At 35.9% G+C, this 21,660-nt stretch overlaps 3 protein-coding genes across 5 annotated transcripts in view; 1 reads left to right on the forward strand and 2 right to left on the reverse strand.

The window, feature by feature from the left end:
• The window catches only part of LOC125226993 (probable G-protein coupled receptor 158), a 62,644-nt gene that overhangs the window by 17,758 nt on the left and 23,226 nt on the right, over positions 1–21,660 (forward strand). The gene's annotated exons all lie outside the window — the stretch shown is intronic.
• LOC125227041 (lactase-phlorizin hydrolase-like) lies at positions 1,081–12,775 on the reverse strand. The gene is given in 14 exon segments (XM_048131232.1): positions 1,081–2,012; positions 2,497–2,735; positions 3,055–3,363; positions 3,454–4,127; positions 4,238–4,374; positions 4,617–4,651; positions 5,472–5,475; positions 7,270–7,431; positions 8,746–8,984; positions 11,288–11,461; positions 11,463–11,561; positions 11,563–11,604; positions 11,702–12,243; positions 12,772–12,775. Coding segments are annotated over 14 exon segments (2,820 nt in total). The 3' UTR covers positions 1,081–1,852.
• Positions 13,074–13,912, reverse strand: LOC125227042 (myrosinase 1-like). Its single transcript, XM_048131233.1, has 3 exons — positions 13,896–13,912; positions 13,333–13,469; positions 13,074–13,210 (listed from the first exon to the last, which is right to left on the reverse strand). Exons 1-3 carry the CDS (start codon positions 13,910–13,912, stop codon positions 13,074–13,076), a joined length of 291 nt encoding a protein of 96 aa, XP_047987190.1.

The raw sequence follows: 21,660 nt of genomic DNA on the forward strand, positions 1-21,660 counted from the left end.
CACACTTTGTTTTTTTATTTCTCTTTTTGACCAGTGTATTTGCACCAATCACTTAACTCGAAGTTAGTGGGCTGTCAGCTGTCAAATTCCATATAAAATGGTGGGTTAACCATCGGGTTTTATAAATATTGTTTTTTTATATCAAGTACTACAGAACACATCATTTATTGTGCCAAATTCGATATGAGTCTAAGTAGCCTTGTAACATGGCAAACCTGCATGTTGCAGTCGCCGCGCGCACTGGCCGCTAAGAAGAAAAAGTACGGCCATATCACGCGTCTTTTGTTTTTTTGCACAAAATTTTCTCTGCCGGGGAAGGCTCATATACATTTCAAGTGCATTATTGTACGTCACTGTATGTTTTAAAACTTGTGAAATACTTCTATTGTAAAAACAGTGTGTTTGTGTTGGGCTGCCTCTTATGCAGGTATTTATAATTGTATAATATGTGTAAATAGTTAAGTTTATTCGTTTAATGTTGAAACCTAATCCAAGTCTTATTGTACGTCACTGTTTCGCGAAAGCGAATAAGGCCTGGGCTAGGTTCCGACTGCAGACCTAAGCACGCACGATTGTTGCAGCCCTTTCTTCTACTTTAAATTTTAAGAAGAACTTTGCTGAACGTCGCTGCTTATACTACTCAGAGCTGGAACATCTTCAGCCTGGTTTCTGTACAACTCGCGCAGTGGCACCTGCGGACAGACCACGTTATACGGCTAGACGAAGACCAGCAGAAGGAACGTTGAGGCCAGTGACGATCTTTTACTACCTACTTGCGTACTGACAGATAGTACCCACTTTATTGTATATATTGGTTTTTTTTATATTATATTGTTTACTGCAAGAACATTCGTTTAATTTCTCTGCTGCTAGCCGGCTACATTGGCGCCCAACGTGGGGCGGCTAGCTCAGTCGGTAGATGAGATGAGATGAGACTCTTAATCTCAGGGTCGTGGGTTCGTGCCCCACGTTGGGCGCCAATGTAGCCGGCTAGCAGCAGAGAAATTAAACGAATGTTCTTGCAGTAAACAATATAATATAAAAAAAACCAATATAAAATTAAATAAAGTTAGAAATTAAATATTATGTTCTATACCTAATAAAGGCGAAAATTATTAATATCGTGATAATAAATGCTCATTATCAATTATATTATCATATTAATGTTACACTTTAATAAAAGTCCCTAATGCATAATAGGCACTAAAGTAGTATGAAAAGCTACATTTTACCTTCGTAGCATTGATTCTGATTATGAAGTGAAAACTCTTCGCGCGCGCTAGGGGCCATATACCAGTAAACTGCCTGATTCGAATTAAAATAAACATCCGAAATTAGCTCTAAATGCGATATGCATCCGGTTATGGTATGGTCAACACTGACATATCCGATCTCTATCATATTAAGATATGTTCGAATTTGCCCGGAAAGGGTTTAACGTAGTTACGAGTATGCTTTTATACATATATGAGGCGCTTTTTGTACAATAAAAGACCGCTTGCCCTGTAATGTGATTTGGCAATTTCCTCCGCATTTTACCAACAAAAGCATTGGGGGATGCTCTAATAACTTTTATATGCTTCTGTTTTATAGGCTCTTACTTATTTAGTATCGAAGAGGTATGCCGTTGTCGTATAATAATGAATTTTGGTTAAAAACATTCGAATAAAATAATTTAGTAGCAATTTTCCTTAACGGCTTAACACATAACATAACATGCATCATCGTTTCCAAATCGACACTTCGTAGGTACCTAAACTTAATTGGAATTTCTAGCATTCAAAGAAAGTTCAAAGTGATGTTTTTAGTAAATTATAAAAAAAAATAAGTATTTTTTTTATTTAGAGATCAATTAATGTCCTTCGTCGATGGTCATAACAGTGGCGGCGGGTTGGTAGTGGGGGTCGAGAGTGCGCGAGCGGACTATCTCCTTGTAGACGAAGGCGGACTTGCGGGGGGTGCGGGTTCGATTCGGGTCTGTGTAGTCCACCTCGTACAGACCAAACCGCTCACTGCCAAACAAATCATAAAATAATTAATAAACATGAACTATCATTATAGGTACTGTAAAAATACTTATTATAAATATGTCAATATAATTTACTTGAAATGAATATTTTTTAAGCATTTCACATATGAAATAAAATTTAAACAGAAAACGACGAACGACGAGTCTTAAATACTTACTAGCATTTTTCATACCTACTCATAGATAAAATCGTTGCCATCTCGATTTCTACAGTAAAACTGTAACCTTGTCTGCAAATCCCAGCATTTTGTCGTGGTCCAAATCTTTTTAATAGTTGGAATGCCCTTATACAATTCTGTGGTTACGCGCTCGTATTTAAATTAGGCTTTTGATACGACCGTCTAACTACAAGCGGCGCGAAATTCATATTTTCTATGGGACGATAATCCTTCTCCCCTTACCTTTTTGCCGCCTTTTTAATGACAAGATTTGCTTGACCGTCTATAGTAAGTACTATTATTACTTACATGTAACCCTGCATCCATTCGAAATTGTCCATGAGGCTCCAGGCGGTGTAGCCCCTGATGTCAGAGCCCTCATCGATGGCATCCAGCATGGCGCCCAAGTAGGCCCGGTAGTAACGCACGCGGTCCTCATCTTCCAACCCGCCTAGCGTCGCGAATCCGTTCTCAGTGATATACACCGGCGGGTTGTTGTAGTCTTTCCTTATATTTGTAAGGATTTTGTAGAATCCCCAAGGTGTGAACTGCAATATTAAAGGCACACAAAGGAAAATAAACGGATTCCGGTAGAGTTAGAGAGTCCTCGTCTCGTCATCAGTTTTTTTATCCCGCGGCCCTGCGATGGAGGCATCGACGCTGTAGTTACGTTGTGTGTGAACGACACCTAATCAGTAAACATACTATTTAAATGTGAATATTGTATTTCCCTAAGTAACAAAGCTCTCTTATTGGGACAGTGGTAAAGGCTTCTAATTACCTAAAGGAATATTGCTAAGAACTGTAAATTATTTAAACGAAATAACATTTTGTATCTATGGTGGAAAAGTGTAATAAGTAAGTTACTTTAACAAAACCTGATTCTCCAGTTTTCCACTCTTCTAATGTGTATACAATTGCATTTATGTCGTCCCAGAAAGAAGGAGTGGCATGATATCCGTTTACAGTTTCATTTCTGTATGTTAATACTGCATAGTAATGATTCAGGCCAAAGTAGTCGGCTGTTCCACGAACATATGCCTTTTCCTCTTCGGTAAAAGCGGGTAATCTGGATTTAGAATATCCTTGCAGAGAACTCTTAGCAGCTACGTTTTCTATCATTTCCTGTGGATAACCTCCACTTTCCGAGAATATAGGATGCGCATATTGGCCCCACTGAAAAGAAAAACAAGATGTTAAATATAATATAAGTACCTAACTACATATACTTTTAATACAATATTAAAATGAGAGCAAAGTATTTACATCAAATTGGTTGGCATCTTTAGCGGCTTGAATATGTTCCGGGTTATTTTCATCTTCAGGTTCATACCAAGTTGAGCTTAACGTAATACTGACAGTACCGCTCTGTTTCGATCTGAACTCATTATTGTATACATGCCAGGCTTTAGCGTGTGACATAAGTATATTTTTAGAGCATAAATACTCTGCTATCCCCTTGATGTTTAGTCGCGGTGCCATGGTCACGTCGCCGTAACCAGCGCGGCAGGATGCGTGTGGCTCATTGAATGTGATCCAGAACTTGACTCGGTCTCCAAATAACTCGAATGCAGTACGAGCGTAGTCGGCGAACCAGTCAACAATGTTAGGGTTCGTCCAGCCGCCCATTTCCTGCAGCTTCTGAGGTAAATCCCAGTGGTACAGTGTGACCATAGGTGTTATATTATATTTCAGCATTTCGTTGATATAGTTATTGTAAAATTCTACGCCGGCCGGGTTTATGTGATCGGGAAAACTGGTGGGCATTAGTCGAGTCCAAGACAAAGAGAATCTATAATAGTCGACTCCTAGTTCTCTCATCATCTCGACGTCTCTTTTATATAAATGGTACGAGTCGTCCGCGATGTCTCCATTGGAGCAATCTTTGATAGCGCAAGGATCTGTATGAGTCAAATGGTCCCAAATGTTTTCAGATTTCCCTGTAAAATAAAATAATGAAATATACAAGTATATGTAAAGTCTTAAAACATCGGACCTAATGCTCATTCTACATGAAGTAGATTGCGTTTAATTGGGATTAAATGCTTACCATCTTCATCCCAAGCGCCCTCTATTTGGTAAGAGGCAGTGGCTGTTCCGAAGAGGAACCCATCGGGGAACTTACACACCCCGAGCCGACTGCCTGCCGATTTGCTCTCGGCCAAGACGAGCACTGTTGTACTTAAACTAAAAATAAAAGAGGTGCGACATAAGTATGTACATAATAGAATCTAAAAAAATCCTTTTATTAATTTATTTAAACTAAAGCTAGGGAAGATTCCCGTGCAGAGAATTTTTTTTTCAATTTTGGCGTACACGCATAGGTTCGAGTTTGTAGGTATCTGGTGTATCTACAGAAAGGAGAAGAAGGCTTAAATAAAGTTGGTACTTAGTTAGAAGCTATAGTACTAAAATCTTATGACACTCACAGCAAGCCTTTCAGCATTTTGTTATTCCCAAACTTCTAATGAAAATATCCTATGGACGTAGTGTTTATATATTTCAGTTTCTAGATAAGAATTTAAGACACTATCATTGCAAATACCTATTGATAAATCGGACGAATATCTTATGTGCATTGTATTATCTAATAGATATATTATTCTAGAGTGTTTAAGGTGTATTGTGATACTGGTAATATCTTTTCAACTATCAAAATAATACTTAGGAACTTGCCTTCATGTGTATCAGTGGTTAACGCCGTGGCTTGCGTGGGCGACGGTCGCGCGATGGTCGCGCGACGGCGATGCGACGCATAAGAAATCAAACCTTATCGATATGGAAGTATGAGACGCGACGGCGACGGTCGCGCGACCGTCGCCCACGCAAGACACGGCGTAAAGCTGTTATGTAACAGAAAGTGACATTTCTGTTGATGACAAATGGATCCATAACTAAAAACAGATCTTGTATCATGCGATTGCGTGGAGTAGGTATTCAACACCAGTCCCTTGTAGCTGTGAAACTATCAAGCTTTTAATTTAATTGATAGTAAAAAGATAGGGTCTAGGGTAGCTTTAATAGGGTACAGTCACCGACATAAATAAGTGATGATTTCTGTACCTTGTCACATTAACATCTTGTTTGAAATGTCATACGAAGTTGTCAAATGATTAAAAGCGACAAGGTACAAAAATCATCACTTATTTATGCCGGTGAGTACTTGCTTCCTTCCCGTTGACCAGAAACCATTAAACTATCATGAGTTAAGTTTCGTTTTCTTTCAACTCCTTATTTGCCAGGAGTGGCACTGAAGCTTTGGTAGTTTCGTGTGCTCTGCCTACCCCTCTATGGGATACAGGCGTGTTTGTATGTGAGTTAAGTTAGCCGAATTTTACAGAGCGAGGAAAAGTGTCGAAAAGTTCTCGTCAAAAATTCCTTCCAATAAGGTTACGAAAGTTACAATTCAAAGCAAGTAAAATAACCATAACTACGTTACAAATATACTACTGATGACGGAAATTCGAAGGCGATTAATATGAATTACGCACGGTATAATATAAATACCTACTAAATTGTTTCGCGTAAAAGCTACGAGAAACGTTTTTAATAAGTCAAGTAAAAGTTTGCAAGTCATGTTTGAAATATGCCCCGCCATACGTGGCTCGGGGGTTAAAAATACAGAATATATAACAATGGCAAATACAAAATACATAACACCGTACAGAAACTATTTACGTATCATTTCCTGCAAAATAAAAGTATAACAGCGATTTTGGGTCGAATCGTATTTCTCTTTCTAATTTGTACATGCCACTACTCTTACATAAACTTTGTAAATACGTAAATAAATTTGTTTCAAAATTGAATAAGTTATATTACCCCTTTTTGAAGTCTAAATTGAATCCATAATACAGTTGGAAACATAATAAATATGTACCTATGTTCAATTAATCCCGTCCCGTCCCGTCCCGTTTGTCCCGTGTGGTGACGGGATAAGAATTTCACTACCCCCTTTCTTCCCGTGGGTGTCGTAGAAGTCGACTGTGGGATATGGGTTAAATTGTGGCGTAGGCGAGAGGCTGGCAACCTGTCACTGCAATGTCACAATTTGGATTTCTTTCAACATCTTTTTGCCAAGAGTGGCACTGAAACTTAGTAGTTCATGTGCTCTGCCTACCCCTTTATGGGATACAGGCGTGATTATATGTGTATATGTACGTATGTTCAATTAATATGTAGTATCGAATTATGTATTATTTTAAAAACATTCGATTAAAATGATTACTATGTATCATAATATAGAAATTACTTTGCTAATCCGCGAATATAACTTGCTAGTCAATCAGTGCCAACCCTACTTACCTGCGTATTTTCAAGTCGTGTGCATTCGAAAAATAAGAAATGTAACGAAAAACGAATCAGTTAATACTACTTATTTTATTTCAGTTTGAGATCAATTAGTGTCCTTCATAGGGTTGCAAAAAAACGGTTTTTTTTCTGGCTTGAAAAAACCGTGAAAAAAAACAGTTTTTTTTCTGGAGTATGTTTTTTTTTCTAAAGTACGAAATCTCAAAATTTGCAAAGTAGTTAAATACTTTTATATGGTTTTTTAGACTTAATGTTAACTATTAAACGAATTTAATCAAATAACTTCAATTTCTGGTCTTATAAAAGCAACATTTACGAAATCTATGGCCGGCAACAGACAGTCTTAAAAATTCATAATCTTAAAAAAAAATTGTATGCATATTGACAGTTCAAACTGACACTGACAGATCTGACAGATCTGTCAGTGTCAGTTTGCATACAAATTTTTTAAGATTATGAAAATTAAGACTCGTCTGTTGCCGGCCTATAGATGGTAGTTATCACTATTTACTGTTGGAAACACCACCGCCTCTCCACGATACACGCAGCATCGGGGATTTCCCAATAAACGTTTGTATACTGAATGTTAATTGAATTAAAATGTAAGTTATTGTTATTGAAATACGTTACAACTCACGAAAAACCGTTATTGTCGTATTATTTGTTCATCTGAAAAAAAAACCATATTTAGAAAAAAAACCATGGTGCTCGGTTTTTTTCATGTTTTTTTTCACAATTCTGAAAAAAACATTTGGTTTTTTTTCTGTTTACAACCCTAGTCCTTCATCGATGGTCATAACAGTGGCGGCGGGTTGGTAGTGGGGGTCGAGAGTGCGCGAGCGGACTATCTCCTTGTAGACGAAGGCGGACTTGCGGGGGGTGCGGGTTTGGGCCGGGTCTGTGTAGTCCACCTCGTACAGACCAAACCGCTGACTGAGAAAATACAATAATATAATAGATATTATTAGTTATTTGTTTTACAAGGGGGCAAAGTTGTTATTTCACCGCATGTGCCTATATTGATACCCGAGCAAGTGAAAGATTCCAATATTGAACCGCGAGCGTAGAGAGAGCGTGTGGTTCAAAAAATGGAATCTTGAGCGTTGCGGGGGTTTCAAGGCACGAAGGTTAAACAAACTTTGCCAGCAATTGCCACCAAGAGAAACATAAAATTTTTCACCACACCAACACGAACCAAATACGGACTATAAAACATCAAACTAAGTAAATCAAATACATCAATTTATTTATTTATGATTCAAAATCATCATTTGTAGGTAAAATCTACCAGTCAACTTAAGAGTCTTAAGACATCAAGTTAAAATTTGTATGAAATTGAAATTTGCACTCTTGTGAATAAAATGTAATTTTGCAATATGTTTTCGAATAGCAAAGAGAGCTTTTACCAGTTGGGGTGTTGAAAAATGATTTACCACCTGTGGAACTTAAAGCGTTTTTTGCGTTGTACTTTCCTCGCTATAGTGAGGGGAAAAGTATTGGTGCAAATGAATTTTACTTCTCGTGCAAATGCAAGTGTGAATTTTACTTTACTCGCTTCGCTCATAGTTCAACTATACAATTCTTTCACTTCCTCGTTTTTCAATTCCACACTCGGCGTTAAAATACAACTTTGCACCCTTGTATAACAAATAACTATTTCACCACACCAACGGGTAAAGGCTTTCTTTGCTATTCGAAAACAGATAGCAAAATTTCATTTTATCCACAAGGGGGCAAAGTAATTTCATACAAATTTTAACTCATTGTCTTAATCTGGCTGCTAGATACATTGGCTGAGTGAGTTGTGTATTGAAAGATTGTAGTATCACTTACGTCATAAATTAAATATAAAAAGATCATACCATCCCATACATTAAATGCGACCGCCTACGAACGCGCTTACACTCCACCACACATAGATGGCGCCACAAAAAAATGCCTTGTTGCCACCGATTATTTGTAGATTGGCATTAAGTGTCAATTCTGGGGGCCGATTTTTGAATCTCACGGCGTTCGAATTCAGAAAATTGTCACCGAAAATAGTAGGCAATTTCGGTGACAATTTTCTGAATTCGAACGCAAATCTATGTCAAAAGTGACACTTAACGCCATCTACAAGTATAATCGAAAGCTACAAGACATTTTTTGTGGCGCCATCTATGTGTGGTGGAGTGTAAGCGCGGTCTTAGGCGGTCGCATTTTAATGTATGGGATGTTATGATCTTGTTATATTTAATTTATGCTTACGTGTAACCCTCCATCCATTCGAAGTTGTCCATGAGGCTCCAGGCGGTGTAGCCCCTGATGTCAGAGCCCTCATTGATGGCATCCAGCATGGCGTCTAGGTAGCCCCGGTAGTACTGCACGCGATCCTCGTCATCCAACCCGCCCAAGGCCGCGAATCCGTTCTCAGTGATAAATACCGGGGGGTTATTGTAGTTCTGTCTTATCTTTGTTAGAAGTTTGTAGAATCCCCACGGTGTGTACTAGAATTGATTGCTTCTTTTAGACTTTTGAATTAGGCTTATTTGCAAGGGCTTTTAAAACAAATGCTACAGATTCCAGCGGGTCGCGTTGGACGTTATGCGTTTGAACCGTAATTTTAGTGAAAAAGAAGAAAGGGAATGATGATGATGATGATGGTGCGTGTAAACCGTCAAATTGAAATGAAATGAAATGAAATATTTATTTTCCAAGTAGGCATATCCATATCACAATGCGCATATGAACGTCAAATAAAGCTACGCCGGCTCTAACCCTACGCCTCATCCTCGAGAAGATTTCAGTCCCCCCTCAGTTGGAGGGGGGTATCCACTATGGGACCGGTAAGGAACTCGGCGGGTTACTTCTTTTCAAAACATTACATCTTATAATTAACATGCATTAAAAAACAAGATACAATTAAAAAGCAAAAGTATTCATAAAAAATAGTTATTTGTTATACAAGGGGGCAAAGTTGTATTTTAAGGCCGGTGTGGAATTGAAAAACGAGCAAGTAAAAGGATTCTATAGTTGAACCACGAGCGAAGCGAGTGGTTCGAGAATAGAATCCTGAACTTGCGAGTTTTTTAACACACGAGAAGTAAAATACATTTGCACCCGAGTGTAACACAAAACTTTTCCCCTCACTATAGCGAGGAAACTATAACGCAAAAAATGCGTTTATCACTGCTTCCAGTAGTTCTACAAGTGGTAAATCATCATTATTACTAGATTCACCTACTTTTATCAATTTTAAAGCAGTAATTTTGACTTTATTCAAGGTCAAATTACTTTACCCATTAGTGGATAAAATGCGTTTTTACCCGCTGGTATTAAAGGACAAAACACGTGTTTCCGAGCTAGTGAGGGGAAAAAAATATTAACAGACTAGGTACCTACTCAATGGAAACTAATTTCAATAAATTATACAAGGTACAAAGCTACTATGATTAATAAGAGATGTTAGAGATGTAATAGAGTCTCTAAGTGTCAAAGTACATCTAAAAAAAAGAAAAATTATACATGGTGAAGAAAAAAAAAAACGCATACTAATAAAAGATTAGAATTAACTTCATGTCTCTTGTATCTGAGTTTTTACTCGTGTCATAGTACACATAGTTACCTAATACTAGTAAACAATTTAAAGCAATACAAAAAATAAACAATAAAATATAAAGCCCGACCAGAAAAATACGACTACGCGCCTTTTCATTTTTAGGGTTCCGTACCAAAATGGTACTAAAGGAACCCTTATGGCGCCGCTCTGTCCGTCTGTCTGTCTGTCTGTCCGTCTGTCACATTACTAAATATCTCGAGAACTACTTATGCTATCGATATGAAATTTGGAATAGTTATGAACATTGTTAACCTCTACAAATTGACGGTATTTTTTTTAATTAATTAAATTTAATTATAGAAAATGACCAAAATGAAAGGGGGCCAAACTGTAAATGTCAAGTTAGTAGGTCAAGTGGGGTATCATTAGAAAGAGCTCAAATAGTACATATTCAAACTATTTTTTATATTTTTTCAGTAGTGGAGAAAAAAATAATTATGAAAAAAAAAATACCCATTATGAATAATTTACGAAACATTGGTTTTATGCTAAATATTACAGGAAAAATAAAATCGTGTCTGTATCTTGGAAACTTTTTTTTAATAAAAAAAACCTTTCGCATTTTAACTTTCAATTTAATTACCCTTGCGAATTTATATCGTACCTGCTTCAAATTCACACAAAATTTTACGTAAAAAATTCTCTTTTAAATAAAGTAAAAACTGGCGAAATCGGTTAACATTAAGTATAAATAATTATCCCTGAAAAACCAACATACTATACAGGTCGCGCAAATTAGTTAGCAATTTCACCGAGAGATGGCGCTATACCTATACTTCTAGTCAAGTCATTAGAGTTATATAAGAAACATGAGATTATTTTGACTATTAAGTTTGTACGGCTAGGGAACCCTCGGTGGGCGAGTCCGACTCGCACTTTGCCGGTTTTTTTTTCATACTAAACTGAACTGTCACCCCGTACATCAGAGTAACAGCGCCCTCCTGACAATAGACATATCGTCACTACTTTTAAAAAATCTCGTATCTCACGCTGTTCCTCAAAGTAAGTAAAATAAAGTACGCAGTAAGTCTATATGCATTCCATACATACTTACTACAATTTTCTTTTCATTGACAGACGAAGATAAAAGTTTTTTAAAAGTAGTGACGATATATTTCTGGTCAGTGGTCAGGCTTTACGTTACGCGTAGTCGGTACTTGTAAGAACACGGCACACAAAATGTAAAAATACCTTAGTAAAATCAGATGCTCCAATTTTCCATTCCAGCAATTCGTATGTCGCTATATTTGCATCGTCCCATAAGGAAGGAGTGCTATGATATCCGTCTACAGAGTCATTTCTGTATGTTATTGACGAGGAGTAATGATTCAGACCGAAGTAGTCGGATGTTCCGCGGACGTAAGTATGCTTTTTCTTCTTCGGTAAATTCGGGTAATCTGGACCTGGGGTACCCTTGCGCCGCGCTCTTAGCAGCCACATTGTCTACCATTTCCTTTGGATAACCTAGCTCCTTCATCTGAGAAAATAGGATAGGCATATTGGCCCCACTGTAAAAAATATAATGTGTTAAAAATAAGGTGAAACAATGTATTTTAGTTTAAAACAGTATTAAGTAGTATTACCTATAAAACATTTCTTACCTACGTCAAATTGGTTGGCATCTTGGGCGGCTTGAACGTGTTCCGGGTTGTTTTCATCTTCTGGTTCATGCCAAGTGGAGCTTAACGTAATACTGACAGTGCCGCTCTGTTTCGATCTGTACTCCTCGTCGTACATATGCCAAGTTTTAGCGTGTGACATGAGCATATTCTTTGAGCATAAATACTCCGCTATCCCTTTGATGTTCAGTCGCGGCGCCATAGTCACGTCACCGTAGCCGTTGCGGCAGAATATTTGTGGCTCATTGAATGTGATCCAGAACTTGACTCGGTCTCCAAATAACTCGAATGCAGTACGAGCGTAGTCGGCGAACCAGTCAACAATGTTAGGGTTCGTCCAGCCGCCCATTTCCTGCAGCTTCTGAGGTAAATCCCAGTGGTACAGTGTGACCATAGGTGTCATATTATATTTCAGCATTTCGTTGATATAGTTATTGTAAAATTCTACGCCGGCCGGGTTGATTTGATCGGGAAAACTAGTAGGCATTAGTCGAGTCCAAGACAGAGATAATCTGTAATAATCGATTCCTAAAAACTAAAATCCATAATCCTACGGACCAAATTGACAAGTAAGTGTGAACAAATGTTGCCACAGTTTGGCCAGTGTCGTTCTTATCGATATTAAAATTATTATTACACCGTAGATTTAAGGTGCACCCAGACGGTACAATCAAATTGGCAATTTGATATTTTAATCAATATACCAACTTTTTTGTGATTTCGACAGATCGAAAGGTCTGTAGATCCCTAATTAGATATAAAATGTTAATTTCAAATCAGCAATAATGTAAATGAAATTTATATTGTGTATTTATTATGATAGTTTATTGAATCTTTACAAATGAATTATTACAATAATTATTGTGTTACAGCCGAAAGATGAAAATATTGTGTAAATCACATAATAAAAACCGAGGACAAAATGTTACAACTCGACCATTTAGTGTACAATGTCTCGGATCGTTTTATTATAAATGTAACTGATGATGATGATGATGATGAAGATGACGAAATAACGGAGCTTGGAAATGAATAATATTTTATAATAAAGACTACTCATTGTCGGATAACATATTTTTTTTACTTACTGGTTCGGAGACCTTTTTATGCTATAAAACTAGTGGGTAAAAACGCATTTTATCCATCCACTACCTCGAAAACCGAACAAACCAAAATGTTTACCTTGTATTTAAAAGTAACATTCGTATTTTTTTGATTTAAACTAGTCTGTTATTTGTACTTTACAACTTGTCGATATATTGTTATCGACATATACCCTTCACTATTTTTATTTCACTGTTCCTGGTAACATTTCATATGTCAGTCATTTGTCAATTTAGTCCGCAGAGTTGTGAATTTTAGTTTAGTTCTCTCATCATCTCGACGTCTCTTTTATATAAATGATAGGAGTCGTCTGCGATGTCTCCACTGGAGCAATCTTTGGTAGCGCAAGGATCAGTATGAGTCAAATGGTCCCAAATGTTTTCGGATTTCCCTGTAAGGAATTAAAGATACGTTTTAGTCTTAACTATAATCCTAATAACGAAACAGAATGTACCTGCTGCACATTTTTACTGTTGTAGATTACTTTAAATGTGCTCTCAGCATACGACTTACCATCTTCATCCCAAGCGCCCTCTATTTGGTAAGAAGCAGTGGCTGTTCCGAAGAGGAACCCGTCGGGAAACTTGCGTAGCTCGTGCCGACTGCCGGCCGATTTGCTCTCGGCCAAGGCAACCAATAATGCACATAATCTAGAAATCGAATAAGTATCAAAGTAGTTACGTACGTCACAGTGATGGCCACGGTATATATCAAACACATACTTTTCTACAAGTACTTTTCTTTTTCAACTAGGGTAAAATGTAGAATTTCTTCGGTAAATGTTGTTAATTTTACACTGAGAGAAAATACAACCAGTTTTCATGTTCGTTCAACAAGTTTTTTGGTTAAAATAGCGCCTACGTGCTCTTTGATTCAAACAACAAGCTACTTGTCATTTGAATCGGCAATATATTTGAATCAACAATTCGATTTTATAAAAACAACCTGACACATTGTTGCAACAAGTCGAACTTGTTAAATTCACAATGCAAATTTCTCTCAGTGTACGGTTTAAAATACCTAATTCGAAATATTTTTTTTTCTAAACGATTTATTTATATGTATGTAATACTCACAGCAAGCCTTTCCACATATTGCTGTCTGTTACACCTATGAAAGGACCCCCTGCTGGTGTAGAATTTATATATTACAAGATTTAGAAGATAAGATCATAGATTCGTCAAAAACAAGTTAATACGTATTGACACTTATCGTTTTAAAGGTTGATAAAACGGTCAAGATCGGATTACCAGCGTCACTTTTTACTTCAAATTATCTGAAGTGTTTATACAATAGTATGAATAACTTAGTACCTACTTAAGTATAGATATCAATGTTATTAGGTTAGGTTAGGGTACGCCGATCGTGAAGCTTATCCGTTATTTAATGCCCAATTATTTTATATCTTAAAAACCATGACATTTTCATTAAAGTCAAATTAGCTTAATGTGATAGCTAATGAGATGTTCTATCACCTCTTTTTATTTTGGCCTTGGTTTTAGGCCGTTTTCACATTATCCGATCCGATATCGGATGTCGGAAGGATTTCAATCGGTCCGACATCCGATATCGGATAGGATAATGTGAAAACGCACTTAGGGACACCCGGTATACGAGTATTTGTAATACTTATTACTTATAGGGACACGTTGGATAATAAATTAATGATGGATATGGCCCCGAATCGTTTCAATAAATAAATAAATTAATCAAGTCTAATGGAGTCTTTTCTACTGGAGGTCTTGCTTACAAAGTTTTGCTGTTTTTCCTTATTTTTATTTGAACAAATATAGGGTAGGGCAGCCAATAATGGACCACCGAAAATGTAGGCACGCGATTCCAATTAACTCACCAAACACACAATCTACGTCACGATTGTTACAGGAATGCAAATTCTGATTGTATCACGTTTTCAAATTACAATCAATGACCATTCGTAACAAAATAATATTATTTCCATTCATTTTTCAATTATGGGAAAAATTTAAGCCTTTGCGACAAAGACAATTAAATTGAGAAATTTGAGAGTCATGACTGCTGTGTTTGCTGGGAAGTGCAGTGGAGAAGGCTTTGCGATGCCCCAGTACCGTAGGTTCGCGAGCCTGTTCTGTTCTTCAATATACCTACTCTTAATAAGGTTGAATGCAACATGCATTGCGAGAACATTAAGTACTTTAAGTAGGTACCAAGTAAGTACTCAAGATCATTCCGATATTGTATTCCTTTTGCGAGTGACATATGAACTGTCCCTATAAGTGCGTTTTCACATTATCCGATCCGATATCGGATGTCGGAAGGATTTCAAAGGCAAAAATCAAAGATGGCGGCTTAAATGTGTGGGATATCGGTCCTACATCCGATATCGGATCGGATAATGTGAAAACGCACTTAGGGTCATCATAGACAAGACGCACAGAATACGGGTGCAGGCTATCTAATACTTATGTCAAACTTCGTAGCAAAACTAGGCCATAATAGTATTTTTCCCCTCACTAACTCGGAAACACGTGTTTTGTCCTTTAATATCAGCGGGTAAAAACGCATTTTATCCACTAGTTGGTAAAGTGATTTGACCTTGAATAAAGTCAAAATAACTGCTTTAAAATTGATAAAAGTAGGTGAATATAGTAATAAAGATGATTTACCACCTGTGGAAGCAGTGATTAACGCATTTTTTGCGTTGTACTTTCCTCGCTATAGTGAGGGGAAAAGTTTTGTGTTACACTCGGGTGCAAATGTATTTTACTTCTCGTGTGTTAAAAAACTCGCAAGTTCAGGATTCTACACCAACTATAGAACAACTATAGAATCCTTTCGTTTGCTCGTTTTTCAATTCCACACTCGGCGTTAAAATACAACTTTGCCCCCTTGTATAACAAATAACTATTATTCAATCTGTACAGTCCGCAAATCATAAAGCACTTTCCGTGCGTACTTAATGTTATCACGGAACCAAAGTAAGGGCAAGTTTTTTGCCGAGGCAAAGTTCAGAAACCTTGGGGTGGTTAATTGGAAATCCTCGTAGCGGTTTCGTCGGTACTTTTTTTTGCTACTCTCAACTTTGACTCGGATTTTTTGGGTTAATCCGGATTTAAATACTGATTAACAGTGTATATTGTATAGGTATTAAATATATTAAGAGGCCAGAGGCACCAGACGACTACAGAGACTTTCAAGGGTGTAATGTCACGCTATTACACTATATACATCGGGTTGGCTCGCCAATACACACCGCACGTCCGTGCTCCATCGCACTCGGACACCGACTGCCATATGTACTCGAGACACCTATACACTACATCCCTTTCTTGTTTTAATTTTTTTTTATAAATATTTAAATAATAGGTCAATTTAGTTTTAATTCAAATACTTGCCATGCTGTGCCGTGTATCTTTTTTTTTTTTTCTTTTTAATGAACTACGTTTCTTCTAATTGTCTGCCCACTTTCGTCATTCCTAACTTGATCATCTCCGTCTTTACCACTTAGTACTGTATGTGAAGTAGTTATAATTAGGGATTAATTTTCTATCTTTAGTCATATGTTTAGGACATTCCGGTCTGAGGGTTGACTCAGAGCGGACGCTGCACCACCACCTGCAGTGTATACTCAAACATACTTGTGTGTTTTATTAACTACAATTCCTAGATGTCAGTCTCACTCCTTCTTCTTTAAATCTGTTACCTTTTTCAATTCAGACTGTTTTGAAAACTAGATTAGTACATTTTTTTTATATACATATATGATTGTTTTTTTTTCTTTCTTCAATAGCATACAATATAATTGTACAATGCAAGCATCGCACATTTCTTGCGTCAGCATTAAAATTAATATAATTATGACTTGATTAGAATTGCTTTGCATTGCTTGATTGCATTTGCATGCATTTAGTTATGTTTTATTGCAAATAAATAATGATTGATTGATTGATTGATCGCTGTATTTGCGATTACGCTATACATCGATTTATGCATTAGTTTATGTTTATACGTGCTCCTAGCTAGTACTCAGTATACCTTGGTTATCAATAAATTTATAAGTGTATCAAAAATCAGTGTTTCTATCAAGACTACCATCAACCATCAAGAATCATATCATCTAAGGTGTACGGCTCGTACAATAATATTTCACTAATTTCATACCTTTTCATGATTTACATTTTTTTTTAATAGGTCGCTTGTCAGGCGTCTAATGTATATTAGGTAATTATTGATGATAACATTGATAACTGATTGTATCGGCCCTATACTTCATTATATGCACCTATTATTGCTAGTAACTAGTAAATAGTACATATAAGTATTTAGTTATAGAACCTAATGTATCTGGAGCCTCGTCTGCCGACAAACCATACTCTGGTTTGGCAGAAGATAAATTTAGTTGTAGGTTTAGTTTTTGAAAAAACATTTATTTCATTTTATTTCATTTTTCATTTCATCTAATGCAATTCATAATACTTACGGATATTATAATGTTTAGTTAGATCTACTCATAAATTTAATTATAAATTGCAGTGCATAGTTATTAAAACTTTTACTGTCTACTGTTTTTTTTTTCTGGATCGAAAGGGCTCGTGATTCATTGCATTGTAATACATAGAGATACTATATAGAATATGCATTAAAATCCTATTCAGGGTCACGTATCCACTTTATCGTTTTATTGATTTTGTTTTATCATGATCAGCTTTCTTTCTCGTAGATACTTTGTACCACACAAAGTAATCAACGATTAATTTTCTAAAATAGATTGCTGTTCATATACTATTTAAGAAGTGCTTACCCAATTGACCCAATTATACTACATCCGATTTATATCTACACAGTATGTATATATTTATTTATTTCAGCTATATAAATTGAGTTTTACAAAATGTAAGTTATTTCTACGTTAATCATTGGTCATTTTTTTAGGACCATCACGTCACATCACACAATGTATATATTTTAGATAACACTTTTCTTTTAAAGTATTTTATCAACATCTTTTTTTTATTATTATTATCTCTTTATCTATCTTAAGATCTTAACTCTTAGGCTAGGCTATTTTATAATATGATTATTAAAGAAATTACAAAACCACTTTTTTTTTTTTTTTTTTTTTTTTTTTTTGGCTGATTGGCGATTGACCATAGTCACACCCGATGGAAGGTGAAGATATAGTCGAAGATGGAGCTCACTGATTCAGTAATACTTAGCATATTCACTTTTATCTTAAAGAGACCGAGGTCGTATTTTTCTGGGAACATCTATGGTGGGAGTGCATTCCATTCCTTTGATAAAATATTATCTAAATTATTACCCAAATATTATCTCCTTCATTTACTTTCTTTGCGCTGTTAACCGAACAAATCAGCATGCCCATTTACAAGGCATCAAGTCATACTGAAATTGACCGAAGTAACAGGAGTAACAGAATACTTATACAGCTCACCGAACTACGAGGTAACTACCTCGTAGTAGGTAAGCACAGTGTTTCCCCCCAGGTACCACGATTTGAATTTGTTTTTTTTGCAGCTGTGTCTTTAAATTCCTTCAGGTTCGTACAAATTCGACTTGTATCATCAATATTGTGATTTATTCCCTTTACTAAAATACTATTGTTTCAAACAGATAAACACGCAACAAGACGAGTTTGTTAGATTCACAAGGCAAATTTCTCTCAGTTGTAACCTTAACTTCACATCCGTCTATCAATCCATTTATATATAGAATAGAATCATGTTCCCTAACTTCTAAATAATGTGCATTGTAAGTAGTTAGGTACCTAGATAATTGACGTGAAGCATTGAAATCTGTGATTATTTAACATTTTACAATCACTACAGACAAAGCTGATTCAGCCGCTGATTGTTGTCCTTTTGTTCATTTTCTTGACCAGACGAAATAAGGTCACTAGTGAGATTTATTTTATAAATTTACAAACTTAGGTTACTAGTTCGCTTGGAAAATCTTATACAAATTTAATATGTATTCACGAAAGAGAGACCACATTTCAATATCCTCCCGTGAAATTACGCAAACAAGTTCAGCATTTTTATTTCTTATTTTTTTTCTGTATTAGTTCAATAGAGGCTCACAGATCCATTAGTTTATTTGTTTTAACTGGACACCTGACTTGTATGAGATTCACCTACATGAATCTCTGCAGTATGTACCTATTACCCTAACTGATAACGAGTACCTTCAGTACCAATATATTTTTGTAATGATTTTCAACTGACGTAGATTGTCTTTGAAAATCTATCATACGAGTAGATCAACTTAAATAGGCATGTCTTTCTCTTGAGATCACCCATACTGACAAAGCCTTGTTGACGGTAAGCAGAGTTAGCAACTTCTTTTTTTTTCCGCGTTGTTGAAATGTATCAAGCGTTCGCTTAATTTTATTCAATTGAGCTGCACCACTACGTGTTTTTTTATATACAATGCAATGTCAAACCAATGTCGAACTGTCTTTATTTATTTATTTTTTTCACTCTTTTCACTCTGATTGACGTTAGCGGCATCTAGGTATATAAAGAGTGCTCTTTTCCAGCGCTCCCACCGAACTCCTACTGATGTAGGATCACCTTCGCTGTCAAATGCCTCCAACGACAATTAAGAAGCCATACTGGACTTTCTTGGGGCAACCTGTACCCAATCAATTTAATGATTCTAACTAACACAAGTCAAAATATATTATATTGAAAATATTTCAACTTATGCTATCTCAAAGTACTCAGTCATTGTACTTGAGTGTTTTACTGGGGTAGTTGTCTCAGACTCTCAGGCACTGGATGCCTTGGTATTTTTTTCTTTCATATGTGTAATTTATTTCGGTTTCAATTTAATGATATTTATTGACCGACGTCAATCTACTATTATGACAATTGAAGGCTCAGATAGCATTTATCATCTGATCTAAGCGTCATTTAAGCGCACGTTCAACCAGTATAACCGTAATTTACTTCGTGTTTAGGTTATTATCATTAAGCTCATATTTGCAACAATTCAATGTTCAGTTTTTTTTTTTTTTTTTTTTAATTGCTGTTTAACTATGTTTACAACAATTTAATGACCAGATAAATATATCTGCCTTAACCAAGGTAAGTATGTTTTTTTTTTCATTTATTTTACATGACAATTAAATGTCCAGATTCAGTAATCTGCTGGTTCCATATATATCTATATTTATCCTCGTAAGGCTAAAGTCATGTCAAATTAATGACCAGATACATTTTATCTGCTTTGAATGAGCCGTGCACACTGTACAGGTCAGGTCATTGTTATTCTGTTACCAGTAGGTTTTTTTTTCATGACAATTTAATGTCCAGATTCGGTAATCTGCTGTATTAACTAGCTTAATAACCAGAATTTCTGTTATCCAATTCACACACATGACAATTAAATGTCCAGATTCTGTAATCTGTTGTTTCCAAATTCGCAATTTAATGCCTTATTTTCAGCCACAAATGGCATAAAATTTCATAGTATTTAGATGCCATTTAAACGGTCGATACTAAACAATACAATTGAATGTACAGAGTGCACCTCCATGTGCTGTTTCCAAATTCGCAATTTAATGCCTTATTTTCAGCCACAAATGGCATAAAATTTCATAGTACTCAGGTGCCAATTAAATGTTCGATACAATTGAATGTACAGAGTTGCATATCCGTTTAATGCCTCTTTTTTTTCTGCTGACTTTACTGACAAAGTAATTTAATACTTAGATGGAAACTGCTTATCATAAGTGCTTCAAAAATGTATTTTTTTTTGTTTTATACCGTGTTTTTTTTTCGTTAAATTTGACACGTCGTTAGGTTCATTATCAAGAACCATCCTGTATATCACTTTTAGGTAAATATGCAATAAAAAATGTTCATCCTTTTCATACATAATAAATTAATTTATTATTGTGAGAGACCCTTAAGAATAACATTCAAGTTAGAGTCAAGTGATTGACGGCATATGTCAAAACAAATAACATTAGGAATTGTTGTATTCAGCACTTTTTTTTTTTAACTCGATAACCGCAAGAATTACGACGCTAGTTTCATAGATAAATTAATTGTATTTGATGTAATAAATCTCTTTTTTTTTTTTAAGTTAACGTAATCCAATAACAACAGGGTGTATATTTCTTTATTTATTATAAGTAGGTATATTTAGCACTTAATGTGAACCCATCTGGTTTTCTGGTTTTTAAGTAATTAAATACTCAGATAAAACTGCTCGAAATCGGCGTTAGGAATGTTTACGTAAGTCAATCCGCGACAAGAGTATTAGTCACGATTTTATGGCATGTGTAACTAAACCTCCGCTCACCTTACTTATTTACTTACTTACTTGACTAACCAACAGTATAGCTAACCCCCCTTTAAATATATCCCGTAAATTTGGCCTTGTGATCGTCTAGCGTGAATAAGTAGAACCCTTCGATGTGATCCGCAATAACACAGATCCTTTAATGAGTATCAGCTGTATTTTTGACTAATATTTAAATTTTTACTTATTTATATTTTAAAGAAGAATAAAGGTTATTGTAGCATAATAATATAGTGTTATAGAAGAGTATTTTATCAGATTTAGGCCTAGAAAGTTATATGTGAGAAAGTTAATGACGTAATGAAGAAATTTTTAGAATAAAAGTTAGTGAGTGAAACATACATGAAATAAATATTAAAAAATATTTTGTTAATCATCCACTACGCCTTATTAGTGGTCCCGGCTTGGGCAAGGGCTTGCGATGCGGTATGGGACCCCTGACCCGACCAAACCACTTTATCGGGAACCTAAGCAAGTAAGCCTGAAGGGCTATCTATCTACGAACTAACACCCTTTTTGTTTTGTTTCTTTTTC

Source organism: Leguminivora glycinivorella, chromosome 6, assembly GCF_023078275.1.
Source record: "Leguminivora glycinivorella isolate SPB_JAAS2020 chromosome 6, LegGlyc_1.1, whole genome shotgun sequence".
Taxonomy (NCBI): Eukaryota; Metazoa; Arthropoda; class Insecta; order Lepidoptera; family Tortricidae; genus Leguminivora; species Leguminivora glycinivorella.